This window comes from Anas acuta, chromosome 12, assembly GCF_963932015.1.
Source record: "Anas acuta chromosome 12, bAnaAcu1.1, whole genome shotgun sequence".
Taxonomy (NCBI): domain Eukaryota; kingdom Metazoa; phylum Chordata; class Aves; order Anseriformes; family Anatidae; genus Anas; species Anas acuta.
In genome coordinates this window covers 12,193,779-12,215,094 of record NC_088990.1, presented here as the reverse complement: position 1 = coordinate 12,215,094, position 21,316 = coordinate 12,193,779, and the positions used below count along the sequence as shown (strand labels likewise).

The window sequence follows — 21,316 nt, the reverse complement described above, 5'->3', positions numbered from 1 at the left end:
AGCTAATGCTGTGCTCTTCAGGAGAGTCTGGAGTCTAAATGAGCTGACAAACAGAATCTCTCTTGCAAAAAAGCTTTCTAGAGCAGATATACTTTCCCTTATTATAAAAATAATTATAGACATAGAGCTTGCAAAACAGCACTTGTGCTAATTAGATAACTGTCTGATCTTCCTCCATATACTGAGATCTTGCATCAATGGTCAGAGGCTGGCTGGAATATCACTTAATCCAAATTCATTTTGACAGAATGATTCACCTCTGGCACAACCCACTCGTCCCTTCATGTGACATCTGACTACAGAGATCACTTTATATTCCGAACACCCAAACCACAAATAGAGCTTCCAGTTATTCCACTATTAAAAGCACAACAGGAACTTGCTCATTTATATTTAGAGCAGCAGATACTTGTTTCATTTAGGAAATGCAACAGCACATGGAAAGGAGAAAAAACAACACATGGAAAGGATCGAGTAAAAGAGAAAGCATGGCTCTTCATTTACCTTGATCATTAGGCATTTTATCTGAGGATTCAGCTAGTGGGACAAGCACAGGGAAGGAAAAAACAAGAGAAAGATCATAAGGCTTGAAGGAATGAGAGACAGAATTTCAAGTTTCCCATAGCATAAACAGACTGGCTAGAGTAAAGCTTTCAATTTTAACCATGAATACTCGCATGGAAAAAGCACCGTTAGATTCATAACTTTTTATTCTTCACCTCTCCTTAAAGTACTTTTTTTTCCAAGGTATCATGTTTGTACTATTTCACTAGGTAGCCCTCAGCAAGCACTTCGTGATTAAAGAGCCCACTGTGTCACACTAGTTCCCATTACATCAACCAAGCCAGCAGCGAGCAGTATTTCACTGGCTACCAGCTCCAGATCCTGCTGCCTTGGACCATTTTATCATGAGCAGACATGACACACAAGACCTAGAATCCTGAAGCAACTGGAAAGTAGTTTTCTAAAACACACATGTGGGACACGGATCCTCAGCATTAATAACTAGATGTCCTAAGGGCCCACCACTAATTTTGAAATAACACAAATAAGCAAACAGTTGAGCAAAATCTGCATATGTATTAACCATGTGCAAGAGCAATCAGAGGGAAAATTTTATTCTAATCCAACTTCATCATCTCCCTGTCTTTTCCAGTTTAAATATAAAATTCATGCTACTTGGTGCCTTATTCCTATAGGGATGGCATTCAGAAAACAAGGAAGCTATTTAGCTGTGTGATACTTTACCTTTTGGGGTTCTGAACTGAACTGCCTCAGACATAGGCCCCATGCCCTTGGAGTTGCGGGCCTGAATTTTGAAATAATATGGTGTATCGAGGGTCAATTCTTGTATCTGATGGGTCAGTCTGTTTCCCACAACGGGTTCAATAACCCAGTCATGTATTTCAGCATTCACATCCGTACTGTAGTAAATGATGTACCCTATTCAAAGGAAAGAAACAAAAGAACTTTATACATAAAAGAACAGGATAGTCATAAGATCTAACAGCAAGAGTTCTATCGGCTTTTAATGATATTTGCACAGCTAAATGATTATGGGTTTTTGAAAGTGTATTCTTACATTTTCAAAGACTAGGAATGTATTCATGTATTCGACAGCCTTCCCATCTAAAATTTTAAGCTATTCAAAAGTATGTTGAGAGAAAAAATCTATTTAAAGTATCAAAATTATTTTTCATTACTGTTCATTAAGTATGGATGAATTCCTCGCTTCCACCTCTTTATCTGTTCATGGACCAAGTAATGTAAAATAACATGAACCTACTCTTATAAATACATCCTCGAAGTATTAATGTTTAGGGAAAATTGCTAACCTTGAAACAACAAAATATTCTCATGTACAGCAAAAGAACTTGTGCTTATGAGTTCATATTAAATCTAATTGGTTTATTACTTTTTCAGTTTATTAACAAGGAAACAATCTGGAGAGAACTGAAGCTATCTTGCAGGTCCTAGGAAAGCAGTACAGGAGGAGTATGTGATCTGGTGTTCAATATACTGCACATTCAAAGCAATACGAAGTAAAAGCATTGTGATTTCTGTCCCAGAGAACATAGAGCCCCTGGCATTAATTTGCCCAAATACAGGGCTAGGTCAGAGGCCTCATGCACAAATTGCTACTGCCCTTGTCCCACTGCCCACCTGTCTGTGGGGTTCAGTAGGAAGAGGGAGGCAGGTTCTCTGGAGCAGCTTTCAGTTCTTTAGAACAACAAAAAATCTTGCTGGTACTTCGCATTCACATAATTCCCAGCAGCCAGTATGGCATGGAGGATGATGCCTGAAACACCATTTGGAGGTCTGGTAGGTTTAATTTCTGCCCTTGGTGGCACATTAACCTCTGTGGGCTGAATTTAATAATTTGCTACTTGTACAGGTCACAAAGCAACCTATCTGTAACTTGTCTAGGAAGAGACAACACATGCACACAGCGACAGCTGAAAGCATTATATACAGCATAGTGGCACCAGATAACTGAGTTTCCTCATGACTGTACTAATTAGTCAGCAATTATTATGATGCAAAAGCATCTGGAATCCAGATTAGCACATTTCAGAATTTCACATCCATCTTAGCCACATCAAATGAAAATAGGAACTGCAAAGACAAGTAAGTATTCCACAGACATGCTATCCAGAGCACGGAATTACTTCATTGCACAGCATTTCTGCTATTACTGCACAGAATGAATTGTGCAGGGTTAATCAGTAATTAATTACTCAAGTCTCTGCTTTTCTCGCTGGCAGTGGCTCTGTCCAGCAGAGGGCACTCAGCTGCCACATCCCCAAAAATCCCTGCCTGGCTCCTTTGGCAAACGCAATCTGATCTTTGGCGGACGCGTAGCCCTATCGACACATAATATTTTAGAATTTAGCTCTTATGCAAATACTAATGAATACCGTGTGTTTCCATCCAACACCTATGAAAAAAATGCAAGGTTCTCCTTCCCAGTATAGACATTGCAAAGAGATTTGTTACCTGGAAAGTGTGTATGCTAATTTTGCTAATTGCACTGTGTAAGTGAATGCTGATCTTTTTGTATTATCGCCTTCCCTCCCTGATATACCCACATGATGTAAGGTGACAGGCTTATCTTTTTAAGAACACATATACGCTGGGGTTATTTGTGCCCTGCGTTTCACACCTGTCAATGACCCTCATTGACCGTTAACAACCAAGTCCTTTAACCTGCAGTAAAGATAAAGGCTCATGCTCTTCCAGTCAAGCTTTCCTTCCCATATGGAAGAAACATTTTGTTGATGATAAAGGAACGCAGAACTGGCTTTACAGGGACAAATGAAAACAGAGAAAGGTCCAAACAGCTATCTGTATGCACAGACAGAAATGGCTCAGGCATTTTGGCGCAGTGCGAGCTGCTGCTCTGTAGGAGTTGCATCCCCACAGCTGCACCTGGAGCACACAGAAGAGCAGTGTGCTGGTGTGTTTGCACAACCCTCCCACACTGTTGTTTTAGCACTGACACCAGGAAGACAGTGAGTGCACCTGGCACAGCCACAGCATCTTACCTGCAGGCTCTGGGCTCCAAGCTCAGTGCCACTTTGCTTTTTAGGGGTCTTTCTTACATTAATACTTAAATTACTGTAATTAAATACTTAAGAATACTTATAACAGTAAGTGTATTACTTTTATTAAAGGCAGTCTCCAATATTCTGCCTTTTCAAAGGAATCAGACTCATTTTTGTATCCTGTCTAGAACATGGGCTGCAGCACTGAGTACTGTATAATCAGACTCTTGCCTTGGTGACAGGTTTCAAAGGTTTGATTCTTGTACCACAGTTAATTCTGATAACAAAAGCAAAATCATACAGTGCAAACTGTATGCTGATAAAATCTGCTTTAAGATTAAAGCCTGGGGGGGAAGAAAAGAAAACTGAAGTGTATTATTTCAGAAAGCCTTTAGAAATGGGAATCCAAACAAACAAAACACTTACAGAAAGGAAACAGTAATTATTGTTTTCTGTAAATGATTTACCCTACATGAAAGTGATGCAGTTACCAAGTCAAATAACAGTTTGCTCCTAATGATTATGTCAGGGGATTAATAAACAGGCTTTAAGTCTGTTCTGCGCCACAGCAACGGCAGGAAGATGACAAAGAGCACTGGGACAGAGACTTCTAAATAAAATACTGACAGGCCGGATGCATTAACAGATGTATTTCAGGAGGCTTGCTATTAGAATAGCACAAACTGATGAGGCCAAAAATTATTGAGATATTTAAACTTTCAATTATATTTGTGGTTAGACTCCCATTTCATACTGCAGTTACAGTTTATATCTTGATATATATTTTACTGGGTACAGAAGTAAATAATTAATCCGAGCTACTAAAAAGATCGGCAAAGAAGATATAGAACCTGTGGATAGCTCCAGGCTAAATATGGAACACGTTCATATAGTTATGTAGATTACATTCTGCTGTTAACAAGCTATCTTGTATCTGCCTTTGTAGCTCACGCAAACTGCACCTGTAATTTTGCCATTGGCTTCGGACGGAGGCTGCCAGTTAACAATTATTGTCCGAGGTTTTCCCTCTTTGCTCACCACAGTCACATCTTTGGGAGGAGAAGTAGGAACTGCAAAGAAATGAGAAACAGGTTATCAGAAACAGTTTGCCCAATTTCACTGGATGTAAGTAATCTCAGCACCTTCACTTTTTATTAGAAGAAAGGCACGTGCAACAATAAAAACCCTGAACATTCACAGTCTTCAGATAAATCCACTATACCAGTGCAGTGGTCTTACTGATTTACTCCATTAAACTGGCAAATGCCATCTGGTGCGCAGTATTTCCTTTTCATGGCAAGTTACCTGATTCTAAAGCCTTTCTGTCACCAGATGCTGTGATTCATGATTGAGCTCATCTATCTTCAAAATCACATCGTCTTCAGAGAACTCTAGTAGTTGGGGTTAGTGACTTCTAACATGAATTTGTTTGCTCATCAGAAAAACTGCATGAACTTGTGGAATAAACACATTTTATAGACACAGGCCTATGAAATATCTCCATATTTTCAGGTTTATAGTGGGACCAAGACCCAGCAATGCAAATTTGCCACTCAAATCTGAATCAGCAAAGTAAATCCACCAGAGGTTTAGAAGTGTAGCCAGTAATTCTCAACTTACTTTACTGAACATTTATTTGTGATTTGCAAGGAAACCTGCACCACAAAAGCATGTCCAATCCAGAAATACTGGCAGAACACACCTGTCCAACCTTGCTCCTTGAGTTACCAGAGAGCAAAACTGGGAGTGGGAGAGAGGGAGAGCTTTCTGTTCCCATCAGCCCCTCCTGCCTAAAACTCAGGAAATGGCACAAACCACTCCAGCCAAAGACTGAAACCTGAGACCTTTCTCCCTGCACACTCAAATATCCAGCTGGGGCTTGGATTAATGGCTTTCAAATGCACAGAGCCCATGTCTCCAAAGGTGCATTAACCAGCTACAGTTTGGAATGCCACATTATGAAAAACATGAAAACTTTTAATTAGGTAACTTTTAGCAAATTATATTTACCTTGGATATTTAATACTGTAATAGTAACATTTAGCGCTTACACAGTGCTTTCCATGTTTAAAGAGCTTTATGTATACTACTTATTAGAAATTAATTTGCACATCCTCTGAGGTGGCTACCTATTATCCCAATGCAGAATAATAGGTGAAAACCAGTGATGGCAAAAGAGATTCAAAAGTTACTGTAATCATTATCCTAGATACTTAAAAGCATGCTCCACAGAAATGATGTAAAGCACTACTCAAGGCCCTAGAGTTAGCTTCAAAGAAAAAATAAACCTCAGAACTAGCCCTCAAGAGATTAGTAATGCAGAGAACAACACTGAAACCAGTTATCCTGTATTTTTCTTCAGTCTTAGTTGAGGAGCAAGTCCTGTACACGCTGCAAGTCATGAGTATTCAAAAATAATGAGTCACACACTCAGGAATTTGGCGAGTAATATAAATCACAAGATCCGTTATGAGAAAATATATTTAGCTTTTGCTTTTTTTTTTAGTTTGCCTCTTAGCTCCCGAGCTTTTAGGTCACATTTACAAATATTCCTTACAAGCACCCCAACTAGAAATGCACACTATTTAAATTGAAGAAATGTAACTGCCTCTATCTCACCCTTGCTCCTGCACTTTGAGTTTCAAATTCTCTTCAAAGAACTTTATCTGTGCAACTTTTACAATCCCTGCACAGAATTATGGATGAGAACAGTGTGTGTACTAAATACAGTTCGAACACTGGATGTGCCTAGCAATCGGAAGGGGAAGCGAGCCTCCATGCAGACCTGGGCTAGTTCCACAGCTCTGACATTCTGTTTTTGGGGGAGTGCATTCTGACAAAGCCACCTATCTCTGGGCAAACACATCACTCTCACCAAAAACGAAGACAATGTTCTCAACAGCAACTGATGCTCACTAAGGGTTATGGGACTTCAGAATAAGTTAGGAGCTTTCTGATTTCATCTTTTTCTTAATCCTTGTTTAGAATACTTGGATGACCTGACCAATTCTTTACATACTTGACTTTCTGCTGTACTTTAATCTAGTCTGAGAACTGCAGGGTAATTTTAATAGGCTCTTTTTTGTCCCTACTCTTCAAATAAACAGAAACACCAGCATAATGAACAGTAAATTCAACTACGCAAAGATCATTTCACACTGTGGGATGATGGGGGCTAATGAGGGACAGGTCAGGAGAGGTTCTGGAGCTCCCAGATATTCACAGGGCCCCAAGTTCCTCCCAGTGGCTACAAACCCTCTCCTGCTCTCTACTTGGAGAGTGCATCACTTCCACAGCTCTGGGAAGTGCAATGCCTATTCACGTTGAAGAATGATTTAGGGTTGATTTGGATGTCTTAATTTTTATTGGGATTTTGGTTTTGATTCATTTGTCTCATGCACTTCCTCACTGTAATAATAATCATCATCATGATACTGAATTTAAATTATTACTTGCTAAATTATTTTGTTTGTATGCTTCTTTATTCTCTCCTGCCTGTGAACTGTGGTACATTATTCATTACTTCTCTGTAATTTGATGTAAATTCTTTTGCATGCAATCATCCCTTTGAATTTTGGAGTATGTTTTTCTTTTTTAATCAGAATTTCTGACCAAACTAGAAAGAACCCCCCAGCAAGTACGCCTCAGCATAATCATTTTAAACACATGCTTTCCCTCCTCCAGGATTCTGGCATACAAGACTTTATTGATCTCATCACAGATGTTAACCCTTCCAGAAAGGCACAGATGATTACCTAATTCAAAAGTTGTTCCATGTGCTGTCATACTCCAAGTACTTGATCTTCGACCTTTAGTCACCATCACAGAGAATTCATACAAGGTATTTGGTTTTAACCCAGTCACTAAATAGCTCAAAGTGGTTGCATTTGCAGTCTGAAAGAAAAACAAAGTGTCAGTAACTTCTGAACTGAGAACCATCCATCACCAGCTCTCAGACACCTGTCTCAGGTAATATAACCACAGTCATCAATTCTCTAACGTTTTTGCTCTGTCATGCAATTCATTAATCAACTATTAAGGTGCCACTGTTTTATCCTGAGCTAGAAATTCCTTCTGCAAAGAGCAAAAACATTTAATATCAATTATAGATTAAAAAAAAAGAAACAACAATATGAGGTCCAGGGCACACTTAAGCAGCAGGCTGAATCACTGACTACTTGGCAAGGGGTTAATTTACAGCATTTCATTAACTGATCTAACTAGGAAAAGCAATGAAGCACAGCTAACAATAGAAGTCCTTCATGAAATCCACATCTTCCTTCCAAATTCCTGTTAACATTTTCAGTGAATTTTTAACATACTTAAAAATAAATAAATAAATAAAAATCAAGTGAAGGTACAGGTGCTGAGAGACTCAAAGATGCCAAAGCTTTATTAACACTTAGGTTTTATCAGAAAGGATTGTTATCTAGGACCAAACACTGAACCACACATGGTTTATACTGTGATTTGTAACTCAGCCATTTACCTAGTGTTTTTGACCTTTAAATCAAACTATCTGATGGTTGTTATACGTGACCTAAACATAAATAGCATGTACTTGAGGCGTATGGAAAAAATAAAGAGGTTTCTGTATCTATCTGTATTCCTTACCTAGACCTACACAAATCTAAATGTAGAATTCAAAAACTAGTTGTTTCCAAATATGGCAGGGTCATACAACACCTGTATTATAACAGGTTTTATGACTATTGCCTTCAGAAAATAACTGTTTTCAGTGATTTCTTTTTCAAGGAAAAGACCACTTATAAATGTATATTCCTTGAAGACTCGACAAATAATATGGCCAAATTCTGCAGAGAAATCCCTTATTTCTCAAGTATACAGTGACACATTTTTGCTACACCAGGTGAAAGTTCAAAAAGCTGTCAGCCAAGTGATACTTAAATTTGTACAGAGTACTTTGCTTGTTCACAGAGGAGCATTTTGCCAGTTAAGACATCATAGGATTCGACAGATCATAAAGACATCATAAAACCAATCAAAATCAAATCTTCCATTACCTTTAAACCTTAACTTGTACAGAAGTTCAGTGTAGTTTCAAAGGAAATGTGATTGCGGCTGAATGGTTCAAATATTTAAGTGTAGAGTAGAACGGTTCCCGTATTTGTTCAGTAGCAAAGCTTGACTGAACACAACCTCCCTAGTACAAATATATGAAACCATGAGCTCAGAAGAGCTTTTCATCAGCTCTTGGGAGTGCCAAGCAACATCTTCTCCAGGCTCTTTGCAGTGCAGCTCAGGGACATGAGGAAAACAGTGATGTTACAGTAGAAACGGCAAAAACCTCTGGCCTAGACAATAATGTAATGTCAAGTCCAACAGAGAAGTCTTTTCCTAATGTCTTGCATTACAAGCTGGACTTACCCCTGCAAAGTGCACCCATTTCTTCCTCTCCACAACTTCTGGAAAACCCTAACACCATTTAAGCACTCAATTCTGTTTACAACACTTTTTAGCTCCTAGCTTCAGCCATACATGGCAGTTGGAACCCTTTTTAAAGGTTAAAGTTATATTTTCATCTATGACTTTGAAGCTTGGTATCTTTTAGTTTCAGTACACATCTTTCTGAATGTAAATGACACATGAAAGGCCAAACTGGAGTGCAAGACTTCTCTGCTTCCTTCTCTATTTTTATGCCATTTACTGTTTTTAAGATCACAACATATCGCATTATACTAAACCCTGCTCACCTACTAGAAATAAACATCATAAATATTACCTTGTAAAATATATTTTCTTTTTATACAGTCCCATAAGATCTAAGTTAAGATTTAATATTTTAGCTTATGCTTGAGAGCACAGCTGATATAAATCACAGGAAGCCTGCGCATAGGACAACCCCTTGCCACCAACAAAGATTCTTTGAGAAATGCTCTCTGATCCACATGAGTGAAGCTACACGGTTCAAAGCACAGTGGAGTATTTCAGTTTCAGGAACTATATTACATCTGTTCCTGTGTTTATATGCTCTGCATGGACACAACCCCTATACAAACTTAAGAAAATAAGGCTCCTTGAGGTTTGTACTTGCATTTGAAGCATGCTCCCTCTTCTTGATTAAGTATTTTGTGAATGTAAGCATAGAAAGTGGAAAATTACGAAACAAACTATATCAACATCCCATCTATTGAAGGGAGTGGTGGAAGAAACAACACCAGGTTGAACAGATGTAGCTCTGGATACCAGAGAACTGTCCTGAAGATAAGATTGCTGTGTGCGAGGCTGTGTAATGAAGAAGCTTTGATGCAACTCCGCAAACAGCCTCAAAAGGTGCAATAGGTAGCAAAGCTTCTAGAGCGATGGCCATGATGAGCAACACACTAGTCCGTAACCAAAGACCTGACTAAAATACAGCAGCTTATTCAACAACACTGCTGAAAAGAGGTTTTGCCTGCCTTAAAATTGCCATTTGTTTTTGTTCAACTGAGCAGGACAGATTTTATCAGTGAAACAAAGAAAGAAAAGCCGGAAGCAAGTTCTCCAGACATCATGGTTTAAAAATGATGATTTAGGGCAAATGTTTCATACTCAGGTCCTCTGAGGCAAATGCTTTTTTAAATGAGTAATTTTGAACTATATTCCATCATTACATATTATTTTTGGTTCAGAGTAAAACTTCTTGACCACTGGCTGCCAGCACTGAGAACAGTGGGAGTATTTCATTTACCACAGAGTGTTTTTTTTAAGCTCTTAACTAATGAAACTGCAGTATTATATAAATCACTCCCGAGACATCCTCTGCACATGACTCAGGAATGTGGATTCATAAATAACTTGCCTTTAGAGGAGGAACACACATACATACATCTTTTCATTTCAATCAAAAAAAAATATCTGGTTTGTAACAAGATTGCTCTCTAAGAGCATAAAGGGAGCTCCACTAGCTGGATATTTTAACAACCATTTCCTCCGAGTCTCATTTCAAATGTGAAATTTGCAGTCAGCATTTTTCAGGTCTCCAAACAGCTCTGGAAATTAAAAAATGCAACCAACCGACTCAAAAGATCCAAACTGAAAAATCCAACCCCAAATTAGATCTCCAAATCAAGGCAGGCAACAATATCATAAAGTTATCGTTATGTATTTTGTGCCCATCAGTTCCCAAAGGGAAATTTCACTATCAACTTGGTATGAACATAAAGGGTTGTAAAAACGAAAATAAAGACTTAAAATTATCAGAGTAAATATTTCCCAGTGCATGACTCACCACACAAATTCAGAGTCCTCTGCTAAGTGGAGAGAAGCCATGAGTAACACATACCTTATTAATGCATTATTGGCTCCTCTAAGATAAGCCCACGTGTCGCAAAAAGCCATCATGTCAAGGTGAAGAACGAAGTAGGAAACTGTCACTGTGTCCACAGCTCCTCAGCAGAAAGTCATTCTGGAAGTGCCTTCCTTGCCCAAGTCAACTCTTCCATTCGCTCACACGCAACACCCCATCTCAACCTCTCACACCATATACCAGATACCACAAACACCTACTTCCACCAAACCCAGAAGAACTTTTGAGGCAATGATTTAACTAAGTACTACTGATGTGTGAACACAAATAAAACTGGATACACATCTATACTGCTTTCTAAGCACTTCTCTTGACTCTCAGCTTTTGCTTAACCGTAATTTGAACATGAAACTTGTCATTAGAATATCCCAGCTGTGCTAGCATCGTTGGAACTCCAATACCTTGTACTTTGTATTTGCAGGAATATTGGTTTTCCAGCGAACTGTGTAGTAGCGAGCATCAGTGATCTTCTGGTTCTTTGGCAGAGAGTTGTCTGCCCAAGTGATCCTTATGGTGTCATGACTCAGAATGGAAGCCTGAACTCCCACCGGTGGCATCATGGGAGACGGATCTGGCACTGGAGTGTATGGAGCATTAATAACAAACAAATCAACTTCGGAAGTGTCTAGGGAATTGATGGGTAAAAAGTCGTGTATTATAATTAAAAAGGGAGAAGGTGGCATTTTAATGTAAACAAAAACAAAAAAGGGGAAATGCAGGGTAATACAATGAAATGAAGGTGAGAAATGGAGAAAAAGAGAGAAAAGCCAGAGTTAATAGGTGACATAAGACTGGCTAATACAATTACTGTTGCATTGTGTTCCCGTAAGACAATGACGACACATCCATGCTAGTTTGCCACCTAGCCATTAGCATTGAGTGCATGCAATCATGGCCTAAGAATACCAGACATCCAATAGTTTTAATTTTGACTTTGTTTGCCTCAGAACATCCACTGATTCCTCCTCCAGAAAACACTGAGGAAGAAAAAGAGTGGGACTTCTGGATGGGTAAATACCACTTCATAAAAGTAACTCCCATCATCTTTTAAAGAATGCTCATGGCAGGAAAATCCCATGTATCATGCAAATTTGCAGTAACTGAAAAAATGGAATTCCGATGTCCCCTATAAAATCTATCAGAATTCTTACTTTTCAGCAGATTAAAACAAACAGAAGTGTTAAACATTTGTACAAAATAACTAAATAATGTCAACAGTCTAGCAGGGAGCACAGTGAGCCATACACTAGTAGTAGCTCACTTGCAAACAAATTTCTCTTTGTATTAATGTGTTACAAGACGAAAAACAATTAAGCCAAGAACTTGTTTAATATAAGTAATGGCAGACTGAGACTTAGACAAAGAAAGTGAAGGCATCATATTCCAAAAAGCTCAGTGTAAAGATAAAAAAAACCCTACACTTGTCCCTAAAAACAAAACAAGAACAACATCTTTAGAATTGTACCCATACAATTTTTGCTAATGTAATGGTAACTTTTAAAATAAGAACATCTGTAAGTTGTTAAAAGATAAATTTTGTAATTTAGAAATAAAATCAAAATTAGGCAGTTAAATAAATGGACGAACCATGCAAGACAATCATTGACACGGTAAGTCCAATCAGTTAAAGAAATTGAGAGTACTTGATAACACTGAAAAACCACACGTTTACATGAAATATAATCACATTTTCTGCTGCCGTGCAGAAGGCACGTTACTGATTTTCAGCAATGCACAACTTCAAAGCAGCCCCTTGCCTTTACCTGAATGAGGCCTGGTCACCGCGCTCTCATAGAGAGGAATTCCTTCACCAACGTTGTTGAACGCTTTCAGAGTTATAACATAGTGGGAGCTCGGGTCTAAAGGAAAAAAAACAGTAGTATATTTTCAGTGCAACCTGTTTGTGAATCCTGTGGTGTTCTCCCCCTCCCCCCCATGTTTTCTCTGCTTTGTCCAGTATTTTGTTTTTTAAGTAAACATATACGAAATAAGAAGAATAAGTTTCCAATGGAAATTTTTCCAGAGACCTTCTTTTACTGTACAACAGCTCTCATATAGCAAAAGTCTGTAGTCCGAGCACATCCACCTTAAGTACAGTCAAGCTAGTAATGAGAAAAAACATTTTAAAATGCCCATTTTAGGTTGCTCTACTAAATATTATCTAATACTCCAATTTTAGGGAATTTCCCAACAGTTCCCAATAGTAACATTTATTTTGCTATCAGGATATCTTACCTACCACAGGCAATTCTGTGGAGGGTCTATCCTGTATTTTAAAGTAGATGCCACAGTAACTTGATGACATTTTAGTTTATTTTTCTGCCTGAAGCAAACTGCTTTGCAGCTCCAGAAGGAGAATAAGGAAGTGCTGCTCGGCATGAAAGTTTTTGTAATAGTTCTGGAAGGGAATGCATCAAATCAAAATGCACTATGCTTCAAGCTCAGTGAACTTAGGTGTGGTGTTTTTTTTGTTTTAGTTCCTCTGCCTCTTTGACATCAACAGAAAAATGAGTTTGTTTCAAATTTATCAACCGTCTGGCATCCCAATGTATTATCTTCATAATGATAAAGATGCTCTTAGAAAACATGCTGATAGTCTTATATCTTTGTCATATCATGATTAGAAAGCGGGAACATAAATTAGAAGTGAAACACTGGCCCTGGTGCTGATTTGTTTTCCTTACCTAAGTTTTCAATGGTGTAGTATCTTTGTTTATAGTCCACCTTGATGGTCTGTGCATGAGGACTGCCAATGCCATACCCTATAGCATAGCCTCTTACCACGATGTTCTGGTTTTCAGGTGGAGTCCAGCTCACCACGATACTGGTGACAAGTGGACGGACATGTAAGGAGCTTGGAACTTCAGGAACACGAGTTTCTGTTAAACAAAAATAACGGATTTAAAGGATTGCTCTTACATAAAGGTAATTACATGAAGAACCATGAGCTGGTATGGTAAAATGTAGCACTTGTACTGTGCTCCTATATTAAAATGAGTATGGTCCAAAGGAGAGAGTTTTATTGTACAAGAGAGAGCAGAGAGCTCTCTAATAAGCAGATGAAAGCTAACATTGTTTTGTACACTACTATATTTTAATAGATACTCTTTTTAAAGAAAAGACAGTCATGCTGAAGAAAATATCAGATCTGCTTCAAGGCAGATTTTTTTTTAAATATATTTGTGCATGTCCTTTCTAATTTGTAATTTTTTAAAACATTCATTCAATTATCACATTATTCTCCTCCACAATCTGCTTTTAGTTCCATCATATTACCTACTGTTGGCATTAAATAACTACCTTGAAAACACACTCATGATGAAATGCACATTCCTGAGCTCACTGTAGGATTAGATAGAATATTCCAAAACTTTAACAACTGTCAGTAAATTGGATATTGCATTTGTGGCAAAGGTTTGTTGCTATTTGTCCTGTACCTGATGCCACCTTTCTTGTCACTGCTTAAATCCTTACGTCCCTTTTACATAACTCACAAAATGTATGCAGGGACTACATGTTCATGCCTCAAGAATGAAAAATATTCAGAGTCCATGTCAAATGATCAAACCTTACTCCCACAAGCAACACAAATCTAATCACAATTCAGCAGCAAGATGGAATGTAGATCCCTAAAAACTGAAGGGCTTACTTCCACGGTATCTAACTGCGGTCCCCTAATATTTTTACTGAAATGACTTTTCCCCAGTGCTGAAAAAAACTTAAAAGCAATCTGAAAGCAAAACGGCATGTACTAACATCCGTACCTTTGACTTAACTTCTCAGAAAAGAAATAATTGCTTTTGTCAGGTCACAGGAGCCCGCCATATGGTGACAGATATTAAATATTTTGTGCAATAGTAAACCAAGTTCCCCACTCTAAAATAAAATCTGTTCAGAGAGTTCTGCTTCCTGCAGGGATTGCCTTTTAATGAAACATGCTGCATTTATCTAAAAACATTTAATAAAACACCACAACAGTATTATTTGGATCATAATATGCCATTGGCCTGCTTGCCGAGGGAGTTTATTGCCTCCAGCTGACACAGCTGATCAATTAAAGTTCACAACTATTAAATACAGAAAAGCTACAGAATTGCAATATAAGAGATGACATTTTAAACTGCACAGAAGTTACCGTGCTGGGGATAAACTTTGTACAACTGTTTAACACCTTTTGCATATGAACTCCTTGTGGGACTTGCACCAACTCCGCAAAATTACACAGCCCTACTAACACAGACTTGTAACCGTCTGGCTCCCATTTGCATTGATGACATGATAAAGTTAATTATGCTCTATTTAAATTCAAACGCAACCACGGAATGGAAAGAAATTACATGTATAGATGTATAGATGCGTACTGAACTTGAGAAATTAAAGATTAGTTGTAAATACACTATTTAAAACATCCACATGTTAAAATTGATGTATTAAAAACATTCACGTGAGATTACTAAGGAAAGAAAAGCAAAAAATATCCATCATCTTCAGCTGGAGGAATTAGCTGCAAGGTTGTGTCATATCCAGCTAAAGGAAGACAGGCACACACATGCAAGTCATTTCAGCTCTAAAAAGCAAATTTTAAATAGCTACAAAACTGAACTCTACTGTTAACATTAGTTTTTCTGCTGCTCTTGATTAAGCAATGGTAAGTAAGAAATAAGAGGACAAATATTAAGTTGAGCATCAGCTTTGCATAACACAGATTGAAAAATGGGCTCTCAAGGGGTTTAATCAGCTGACTGTTGAAGCAATCTTCCAACAGTGTAGAACAAATATTGGATCTCTTTTGTAATTCTGTCTTCCAGCTGCTAGCATAACTGAATCTCCAGTCACACAGATGTGAAAGACATTACTGGCAACCTGCAATATTAATTCAGCTAGAATAGCCCTCAAGCTACTTTGTAACACAATGAGGAGGGAGAATGACCTGCAAGAAGCATAAGGAACTTGTGTGCTAAAGAACTGATCACATACTTTTTTGAAATAGGAAGTGCCAGAAATACGCTGCCCAGAATCATCAGCAACATTTAGGCAGTTCCCAAGTGATCTGCCATTGCCAGCCTGTTAGAAATGGCACTTCTCTGCTGCAATTTCAATTGCTTGTAGTCAAATTCTGGGAGATGCTCACAAATTTGCTTATTGGAATTCTGCAAGAATCAGGTTCCCGCTTGCAAATCATCCTAGTGTAGTAAATATCAAACCTTTGGGCCAATTGACAAAGGTCAAAATTTTTCACAGAACTTTTTCTACTTTTACTGTTAACCTCTCCACTGAAAACAAGATGTTAGCATGGTTCTGTATGCCACATATCATGAATCTATAGCTTTGGTAGACAAGTCTTCATTTCTGGTGGAAAACCTGATCTATGGTAGTCTACCAGCACTGGCAATATAATCAATCCCTTTTTTTTTTTTTTTTTTAAGTGGCAAAAAGTAACAGTTACTATAAGCCAAATGTCCTCTTCAAGTACAAGAAAGAAAAAAATAGAGGAAAATGCTTTTAACAAAGCATAGTAGCAATAAAACACAGCGGTAAGATTCAGAGACCTACAGACAGCAGCGGTGTTCTCCACTGCTCCTTTCCTACCATGGCATCTCTCCTGCATTCAGCAAAGTTTACACTTACACCCCAACGCTGCAGCCACCATACAGACACCAATACTCCGTACTGCAGTCAACAGTATGAGTAGTCACTCGTATCTCTGAATATCAAATCACTATGCTAAACTCTCTGAGCAATGCTTCAATGGTTTCATTAGCATAATTTAGGTGTGCCATAAATACATAATCACTATTTTACTTCCTCAAGGAAAACAGTCCTCCTACCTCCACTTTATAGCCTGTAAACAACTGCATGATTAACAAGACGAATTTTATTGCAGTATAAAAATCAAGCCATTATTATTACATAAATCTTATCATGTATTATAATTTAAATGTTGAACCACTGGCACTGTCATTCAATATTTAGTATTTCTTAGAAGGAAAAACATAGCGCTAACATACAGTACTAGAAAGTGTAGAAGCAGAATTTAATTTTAAGCCATTTTATTGACTTGGTAAGAATTTCATAATTAAACAGAAATTAAATTCACTTCATTATAAATATAAAATGTTGCGACATTAGAATACATTAAAAACAACTCAAAAAAATCATCTCTGCCTTTTAAAAAAGCAATCAGACTTTACTGTGCCCTGTCTTTGGTGTCACAGATAGCTTCACACTTATTATCTTACCATCTAGATCACTCTCAAATGTTTCTGCTGATATCCAGTCAGTAGCTGGTCCAGTACCGTTGACAGTCAAGGCAGCTACTCGGAAGCTGTATTCTGTACCTCGTTCAAGACCTGGGAGACAAAGAGCATCCAATATATCAAAACAACAATTCCAACCACAAACACAGGAATCACAATTCTTAATTAAAATAGAGGAATTTTCTCCATACTTTTCTTTCTGCCATTCAGGCAACACAATGAGCTCAGCACCACCTTCTCCACGCAACCCTATGCCTTTACATAAAGGTTTTAAAAAAGGCAAAACTAGGGCTAAAGAACAGGCTTTAGTTACCACTAGCCGGCCCAGACTACCTCAGAAGTTACAATCACTCCTTTTAAGTGTTTTCATTCTGCATTTACATGTAAGAACACTACATAAGCCTGAAGATAAAAGTCTCTGTGCCTCGGCCCACTGAAAGCACCTAAGAAACCCCTATGATAACAAACGCTTGCAAATGACAGCTCACCTTCAATTAGCTGAAAAAGCTGGGTCCCACCGATGCTCTCAGTTACATCACTCTTACGGGACACTTTTCGGTAGCGAATTTTGTAGCCTGTGATTTGCCCACTGTGTGTCCCTGCAGGAGGAGGCTGCCAGTGTAGCATGATGCTCTGTGGAAGGCAGAAGAAAATTACAAAGTCATTGCCTCTCAAACAGCCTGAAAAAAAATACTCTACTGCTAATACTTAAGGAACACAAAGTGGGAAAACATGCAAACAGAATACACTGCGTTTTCATATATGTAAAACACGTGCTGTCTGTAAAAAGAGAAAAATGCTATCTGTAAAAAGTAAAAACTGTGATTCAGCAGCAGCACAGGTCATACAATTGCCTATAAGTTTGCCTCAAAGTGCTTCAACCCTATTAGACCTCCTGATTCCAATTTCACAAACAGCCTCTTGGGCCATTTCCCCTTCCATCTTATTTGGGTTATATTAAGATACGGTTTACTCGAGGGGCTGTCCTTAAGAAGTGGTATTTTCTTCAAAGGGTACAAGTTATCTGAACTGTAGTTTACGTGCATGAAGCTGCTGGGTTTTACCATATATGCAGTAGAAGACAACATTGGGGAAAGGGGCTAGAAAAGGATTTTTTTTTTTTTTAAATCCTCGATCATAATCACTAAAGTAATAATGGTTAAGTACATAATTTTCTTTTTTAAAGGGCCCAGGACCTTGTAAACACACATACATATGCATACGCCCTGTAAACAATAGTTAATCACCAGGAACATATTCAAGCTCTGGTGCTTCAGGCTTTTGTTCCTGATTAAACCTCTTTCATAACTAGTCCCCATGCTTTGGAGTACTGTCACTGCCTCCATGGCATTCTGCTGTGCGCAGCCCACAACTGGATTGGAATTTCTAATGCCTTGAGTCCCACATTCAGATATTTTCCTGTTGGGCAACTCATAAGCAAACAGCTGAAAAGCAGCATGGTAGAAGAAAGACCCAAAAGCAACTCCAAATTGTGGCTGATTTAAGACCCAACCTTCTATTTACCCATAACAAAAAACAAATTCTCAGCATCTTACCTTGGAATTCCGCACCTCCAGCGTTAGATTCTGTGGTGGAGCACTGGGGACTAGAAACATTAAAGGAATTACAACTGAAACATTTCCAGATAATGTATCCCATACTGTATTTCCATATACAACTACTCTCTGATATCATTCGTTATGGAAGTACAAACCATTCAGGTTTAAGACACAATCTAAAGTGACTACAAAATTCTACACATGCTTTCTGACACACGGTGACTGGTTGGCTTAGGAGATTTACTTACTTTCATCACAAAAAATTAACTCACTTTTTATTCAGACCTTTACTTGTCATAGGTATTTAAATAAAAAGCCTTACATTTAAAGGGACGTCCTGTTAACTCTAAGAGATTACGTTCAGTACTTTTCCAAATCAAGACTTTCATTTAGATGCTTGATTCTGGGAATCCACAGTTAAAATTCTAGCCCTGGATTTTGTCTCACGACTTGCTGTAACAGGAAAACCTCAGTCAAGATGTGTCTGTGCTACTGAAAGGCACAGAGGTGAAGTGCACTGCAAAGATGGTTTCTGCTTCTGACTCTCCACTCTTTGTTAGTTCTTTATTTGCTGTAGCAACTCGCTGGTCAGGACCATTGAAGTCCATTACACAAACACGTTACATATGAGAGAAACTGAAAGCAAGGAAGTCTCTGCAGCTCTCCAGAGGTGAAAGACTCACAAGTGTTATCTCAAAGGCATAGATAAGGGTTCCCTGACAGGAAGCTGAGGCTCCAACAAAGTACAAGGACAGGGAACTAGAGGTACAACAGGACTAGAGATTGTTCCAGCCACAATAATCCATTTTCCAGATAACACACACCAGGCAGAACAATGCCTAAGAAAACAATCCTGAGTGCATAAATGAGTGAAAGTGCTAAGTGAAAGATACCCCAGGGCGTGGTTTAATACCCCTCTCCCATTACCAAAAGGGAGGTAACGACGGTTTATTTTTCCTCCCCTCTTGCCAACTGAACTGAGTCTGAGATCACCAGACCTAGGGACTAGGGGCTACATCCTTTAAAAAGCAAGAACACCAGGTAAGAGGAGGAAATGAAATAAAGTTAAGCCAGTTCTTGCTGTTCTTGTTTTATGCAGTTGGTGCCTGCTTTCAAGACAACCTAAAATGTCCTGGGTTTCACAAAGCTTGATTAATAATTAACACATATATCGCAAACTTGGTGAGAGACAGAAGATTGGCAGGACGCAGGAAAGGATTTATGCATGTAAATACATATACGTGTACCTTACTACATGCAAAGTTCATTTTATGTCAAAGTAATCCTAAACTCAGACCAGATTACCAAATTAACCAGATCAACAAATAAAATGTATTTCCTACAGGCTGATATTCCATGCTCAGGTAAGAAAGGCTCAGCCCATTTTGGTAGGCTGTGCAGCAGGAGGACCTGACATGCTGCTGGTTCAGAGAGGCCGCAAGGACGAGCTGGTAAGGGACATGCCCTCTATCAGGGTGTGATGCACTGATGGTATTTCTAGTTGTGACACAGCACTGTTTCCTACAAATTAGGAACACTTATGAGGAGAGATGCAATCCTTACCAGCAGCACATAAACCCTGGTTCAAATTGCTGCACCTGAAGAGCTAATTATTCTGCAACAAACCAGTGTAACAGACTTAGGTTAGGAGCACAAACCTACATGAAAACAAGGAAGCTTGCAAAAAAAGGTAGCTAAGAATGAATTATTTGCAGGAGGCATGGAGAGGGCGTACTGACACCACAACAGGAAAATCCAGGAAGAAAATGTGCATTGTTCATCCAGAAAGATTCAAGAGAGTGAAGGGGGAGAACAGCATGGTTAAGCAGCAGGGCTACACAACTGTTAGAAGCAAAAGGACATTCTTCAGAAAACTATATAAAATGAATTTCAACATGTTAAATGTGGAAACTTAAGTCAAGGTGACAAGAAGTTCAGGAAAACTTGAAAATGACATTAAAACTAATAATGCATTCTTCCTCAACAAGTAAGGAGCCGGAAGCCCTTTAGAGTAAGCAGAGTTACAGATGATCAAGGTATCACAGGAAAAGAAAAGGTAAGGCCAGATGAACTACCTGCTTTGCATTTGTACTGAATGGAAGGCAGCAGAGGTTTCCATGACATCCTTTACAACGTACTTAGAGCAACTCTCCAACTGAAATGTCAATAGGCAGGGTTACAGAAGCATCAGGCATAAGCTGCAGCACACTGGCAGGGTTAGATGCTATTCATCCAGGATTTCTAAGGGAACTTTGGAATGAAACGGTTGCATGACTTACAGCAGGCTGTAACCGCTCACTTAAAGTTACCATGATACTGGGAGATGCCAGTATTTAGAAGGGGTTCTGCTGGAGCAACTACTGGACACCTCAGGTAATAAATCAAAAATCTGTATTAGCAAAAAAATCCAAAACTATAATAAAGTGTGAAATTCATAGATACGTGGTGAAATATGACATGTCTGTCACTTTTTAAAGGGAAATCTTGCATCACAAACCTTCGGAAGAGCTCTTAAGAAACAAAGCAACCACGGGATAGGAGGGAAGTCCTTCCCGAGTACACAACTGGCTAAAAGCAAGAGAAGGTGAGAACGTACATGGTGGGCGATGACCTGTGGAGCTCCAGCATGGCACATGCTGACACCCC

The 21,316-nt window shown here is 38.6% G+C and overlaps 1 protein-coding gene across 8 annotated transcripts in view; it reads right to left on the bottom strand.

Moving 5' to 3' along the window:
* NEO1 (neogenin 1) overlaps positions 1 to 21,316 on the bottom strand; it is a 188,095-nt gene that overhangs the window by 19,636 nt on the left and 147,143 nt on the right. For 5 of the 8 annotated variants that reach the window (XM_068695194.1, XM_068695196.1, XM_068695197.1 and 2 more), the window contains exons 12-21: positions 18,668 to 18,717; positions 17,600 to 17,744; positions 17,094 to 17,204; positions 13,539 to 13,733; positions 12,618 to 12,713; positions 11,256 to 11,479; positions 7,301 to 7,439; positions 4,508 to 4,615; positions 1,249 to 1,443; positions 505 to 537 (exon numbers count right to left, since the gene is read on the bottom strand). In XM_068695194.1, coding sequence (XP_068551295.1) covers positions 505 to 537; positions 1,249 to 1,443; positions 4,508 to 4,615; positions 7,301 to 7,439; positions 11,256 to 11,479; positions 12,618 to 12,713; positions 13,539 to 13,733; positions 17,094 to 17,204; positions 17,600 to 17,744; positions 18,668 to 18,717 — 1,296 coding nt within the window. The remainder of the gene's footprint in view (positions 1 to 504; positions 538 to 1,248; positions 1,444 to 4,507; positions 4,616 to 7,300; positions 7,440 to 11,255; positions 11,480 to 12,617; positions 12,714 to 13,538; positions 13,734 to 17,093; positions 17,205 to 17,599; positions 17,745 to 18,667; positions 18,718 to 21,316) is intronic. The other 3 variants (XM_068695191.1, XM_068695195.1, XM_068695192.1) reach the window with 2 other exon arrangements.